The sequence below is a fragment of the Morone saxatilis genome, unplaced genomic scaffold, assembly GCF_004916995.1.
Source record: "Morone saxatilis isolate NCDOM2014 unplaced genomic scaffold, NCSU_SB_2.0 Contig21, whole genome shotgun sequence".
Taxonomy (NCBI): domain Eukaryota; kingdom Metazoa; phylum Chordata; class Actinopteri; family Moronidae; genus Morone; species Morone saxatilis.
In genome coordinates, this window is record NW_023339774.1 from 7,699,013 (window position 1) to 7,704,372 (window position 5,360).

The following is a 5,360-nucleotide window of genomic DNA, read 5'->3' on the forward strand; positions in this document are numbered from 1 at the left end:
GGGGGGGGGGGGGATTCCTACGAAATCTCTCCTTCACACATTTGGGGTGAAGGAGTCTATTCTTAGTCTACTCTTATTGAGAGTACAGTACAATAGTTTGTTTAGGTCTTACCTCAAATAGTAGCAGCAACCGGGACCCCCAACAAGCAGCCAGCCCAAATGGTGTGTTCCTTCAAGTTTTGAACTCAATCTCGAGGTGTTTGCTAGAACGAATAGGTTTTTTTTTACATTTAGGGGGTAAACAGTAAAGCTTACATCTAGCAAAGGCTCCCAGCTAGCTTCAACGTCAGATAAAAAAAATGCCCGCCAAAAGTACCTCCGCCATCTTCTTACCACACCTGGTTCCCACAGGCTCAATTAATTGATTAGCCCCGCCCACTACCAGCCCGCCATCGGTATATCGAAGATAAAGCTAAACATACCATAACAGTGACATGGACATATTAAATTGAGATATATTTAGGGCCATTGTTCGTTTTTTTAATTCAATAAGCTTCAGTGGGGAGAAAATCTTAAATTCACTGGTCATAAAAAGACTAAAGAATGAAGAGCCATTTTCCATTAACAATACATCTGGCTATGGGAGTGTATTTCCCCATGAGAAAATGAAAGCGGGAATTTTTTTCCATTTAACCTAATATGTCAAATAAATGAAACATTTAGAGGTGAATTGTTGGTCTTCAATGATAACCAATTAAAGATAGATTTGTGAGAAAGGTAGCAGACTCGATTTTCAGTTGAATTAAAACAGCTTTATTAGTGTACACTGTAAGAAGTTGTCTGTATATGTAGAATAGTTGGAAAGCCTATGAAGATCATCATCAGTGTTTGAAGAAGACAGAAATCCTAACAGCTTGTTGTCTAATGGAATATGCTCTGTCGATAGCAAGAAAAAGAAACAGTGTGCATGGTAAAACAAAAGTACAACTATACGATAACATCACTAGTGACATGTAGAAGCTTCACTTTCCTCCAAAAAGCCACCTTCTTAGGAATTCATCAGAAAGAGGCTTATTTGGGGGTACACAATTGTCATCACAATAAGAAAAGAAAACACAATATGTAATCTGTAAATAGGAATGTGGACCCTTAAAATGAGCAGATGTAGCCTGCACGAAACCTCATTTGGTCTCATCTTCCATCTCCAAAACAGACTTCTCAGGAAGTGAGAAAAGCTGGTTAGTTTGGGGGTACAATGCCGGGTGGCACCCATTTAAAGAAAAAAAAAAAAATGTTAATACAAAAGCTTTTGCTGGACTATGGCAACATGCATAAAACAGCATGTCTAGCCATCAGAATACACTGTGTATATTTCCTACTGGGGAAATGTTTTTGAGTATAGCGCTTTTTGATATCACTGCATAGAACTGACATGTGAGTTAGCAATGACACAGCCTACTATATTTTCATTTTAGCATTTTAACATGTGTACTGAATCAAGTTTTTATTTCTAATAAATGAAAGAAAATGACAGACCAGCAAAAGGACAAGACAGACAGTTGGACAGATAGATACACATATAGACAGACAAACATCACTGCATTCAGCTGGTTTCAGTCTGGTTACAAGTGAGTACTTTAAAAAATTTGACCCCGGCAAATGGTCGATGAATGAAGAAAATGGTTCTCCTAAAAAAGTATAGTTCATGATTTGCCGTAGTCAAACTAACTTCAAAACACGTTGTCCTACAAGACCATCAATTGCTTTTGAGTGTAATGTAAAGTGTAAATCTTTCAGTTTGGTCCGAGTGCTCTAGTACATCACCCCATAGGTGAGGATGGCAAGTTTGTATCAAATGAAAATCTTTAATCAAAGTTCCTGCAGGATGCTGACAATATATATGAATTGTCTCCTTTTTTCTATGATAAACTAAACCTTCATTAAAGTTGCAATTGCAGCAGTAGGTAATCAAATAGAAACTGTGAATGTGTTTACATGCACACAAGAATTACTGTGCCCCAAGTTAAGACCACTGTCAGGTGTTTGTCTCAGTTTGGAGAAAGTCCAACAAACTATCTGGAATGTGACAGTACGAGACAAGATGGTGATGCAAGTATACACTCAATCCAATTTATATACATTTATATGTCCCACTTACAATCCCATTTTTCATGGTAACATTGCTGAGGGATATACTAAACTATACTAGTAAAGACGCCTTTCACTGGGATATAATATCACAACACGTGCATGTAAACACACTTCACAAATTAACCTTCCAAAGTAAGAGCTTTTAAAGTTAAATAACTAAAATTCAGACTTTTTTGAGTTGAGTTAGGATTTAATCCAACAGTATTATTTTTCAGTATCAAAACAGTTGGTATTAAATGCACTTATTTTCTAATGACCATGGTATATTGAAAATAAGCAACAGGTATCTTAATTTGTAGCTAATAATTTCAAACTAATCAAACCCCAGCAGGACATTGGAAAGTTAAAAAATTATATTAAGCCAATAAAAAACTGGAACTTTCAGGTTTTCATCAGCAGATGGGTTTATAACACAGTGGATCTGCAGTGTACAGGACATACTGTAAATACATGCATTCAGTCTTTGGGACAGCACACTCATAATTTGGGTCACAACCATAGAGCTGAAAACTTGGTAAGAGTAAGGCAAGAAATTACCTTTATAACACACAGATTCTGAAATTCACCAGCCGCTTTTACCATTTTAGTAAAGAAAAGAAGGTGGATGGAAATTACGGTGTCTTGGCGTCTAAATCATTAAGTACACAATTTGAGCTGTTTTAAATGGTAAATTCAGTGAAAATGTTATATCCTATGCTACATACCTCATAAATCATCGGCAAGCTGAGTTCATTTCATACAGTGGGCATATTCTAAAAAAATATTGAATTCTAATAAAAAGGAAGAAAGCTTTGAAGATTTTAAATATATTCATATAGAAAAAATACGTGGAAATACAAAAATGTAGCTAAAAGAAGGTGTAAAGAAAATAATAGCTGTGTCGTATAACTAGCTAGTCAAATACTTAAAGCTTAAACACTTCGAGTTGAAAAGATAAAATACCAATGTAGGTAACAGCTGGCTTAGAAATCAGGGCAAGACATCTCATTCAAATCAAATGGATGTTCTTTAATAAGCCAATTCAGACAATATAAAAAAAAGGGGAAAATCTTTATAGTGACCATTTAATATATTTGTTTGTAATTGTCTTTACTTCAGTTGGGCTTTTCAACATTCCTATCTGTACATTTCAAAGCATATCTTGCTGTATTTTACAAAGGCAATTTTCTTGTAGCAATATCAAGGGTGCATAATTTGGGGCAGTGCAAGTACGGTATAGAAGCTATTTTTTTAAGTCCCACACTGCAGGACTTCTTATCTTTGTCTTCCTATCAGTAAAATGTCAATAATGGGGAAACCGTGCATTAGTCCAAGCATATAATCAAGAGACACAGAATGAAAGTGATGGGTGTTTGTCTTTTTTTTTCCTGTTAGACAGCAGGGAGTGACATTGAGGCTTAGACTCTTGAACTGCATCTATACTGAGTCTCATTCCTGCATATCTCCAGTTCCAACCTACAAGTCATATGCAATATGACATCATTGTAAAAAGTTAAAGAAAAAAATGTAAGAGAAAGCGCAAGAGCGTCCATGAAGGAAACAGTGAGACAAACTGTTTGGCTTCAAAAAACAGAAGGGGGCAACTTAACCGTGGCTTACTCCTTATGCATTTATTACTGTCTGAAAAACATATTCATAAACTGTGTGAAGTTCCAGTGGAGTGACATGTCCTTACGCTCTTGCGCTGAGAATCCCTTAAACTTAGTTATTCCAGTTATCTGTGCTGGTTAGCCACTGACCACACTTTTATAAAAAAAAAAAAAAAAAAAAAAAACTCCTCATGGAAGAACAAAAGAAATACTTCTTTGTTCCAGCTCTGATCCATTCACACTCAGACATCTGCCTCGCTGCACACTTGTGGACGAATGGGACCAGTCGACATTAAACACCACAGAGAAAATGATTGGTCGTTATGTCAAAGCAAAGCTGTTATAATAGCAAGTCAAGTGTCTGTGTTACAGTATATGTGTGTACATGTGAACATGTGAAGACGAGGTATGTAATATTACTTATAGACATCAATTTGCTCTCCCAGTGGTCACCCCTTTTAAGAGCTGAAGGACCAACAGTTCAATGTAATCAGGTTTGTGATGCTGACAACACGGGACCTGATGAGGAGAAAAGCAGGAAAAGTGGAAATCCTCCAGATAAAAATGGTAAGTTTGGGGTTCACCAAAACCAAGAAGGAAAAAAAAAAAATCATGTCCAGGCGTGAAGCTGACTTTGGTTGAAGATGAGCCTGGAGTGGCAGTACTACTGTTGGTCAACCTTGTGTAAACGGAAATCTTGACACTGAATCAAAGTTGTGCTGTGGTAGGTAGGTAGTGAAGCGGCAAGGTGGACTAGTACTGGGAGAGACTCTCTTGTAACTAGAAGGTCACATGCTCAACCGTTCTCGCGTCACTGACTGGGACAGTAGAGCCCTGTCCTGCTTTGTGTTTCTGGATCGCAGCCTCAATCAAATACCGAAAAACATGAATGTAGTCAAGTCCCTTATGACATCACTCTCGTCATTTTGATATTGCAGGGTGATTTCAATTATAAAGGTCCATGGTTACTGGAATGTCAACATCAATCCAACAGAGCCTGAGGTGATCAGGCCCACTCTGACATCACTTTTAACATTCCACTATTGTCCATCAGTGATGTCATTCTCCCATCCTCCAGGTCCATTGTGTAATCCTTTTTTTTTCTTTTTTTTTTTCTTTGTTTTTGTTTTGTTTTCATCGTGTGCGAACATCAGTTTAAGACTGCACGGTGGTCTCCCTTAGGGCAGACTGGTCGAATGTTGTGAAATGTCAGTTTGAATTTGCGTAGGCGGCAGCAGCAGCAGCAGCAGCAGCAGCAGCACCCTGTTTAGGACATACTGGAGCAGCGTACTGATGGTGAACCCATCTGAGTCAGCACCTTATCCAACCACTGGAGGGGGCCGTTGAGATGCAGCTCAATCCAACAGGGAGTGCTGGTTACGGTCTGACGTCTGTAGGGATGAAATACAGAATATACATAAAGGAAAAACTTCTCACTGGTCCAGATGAGCCTTAAAGTGTTATTGCATGGCATAGGCTATGAGTCTATATGGATTATAATGTCAGTCACAACCCTTGTAGCATTATTTAGAAAAATGAATGAACACAAAGAAGCAGCTATATATAAAAATAAAATTGACATTAGAAAAATCTTACAACAAATACATAAAAAGTGAAAGGGAGCTTGCATCGCCAAGGTCTGACTACGCTGTGGTCCTACCAGGGTTGGCCTGGGCTCTA

At 37.9% G+C, this 5,360-nt stretch overlaps 1 protein-coding gene across 1 annotated transcript in view; it reads right to left on the bottom strand.

Annotated features, from left to right (window-relative positions):
- Window positions 1–740: 740 nt before the first annotated feature.
- Window positions 741–5,360, bottom strand: part of smad2 (SMAD family member 2) — a gene marked incomplete in the record, with an annotated part of 18,359 nt that continues 13,739 nt past the window's right edge. Inside the window, 1 exon segment of the mRNA XM_035668052.1 lies at window positions 741–5,071. Within this exon segment, the coding sequence (XP_035523945.1) occupies window positions 4,948–5,071 (124 nt within the window).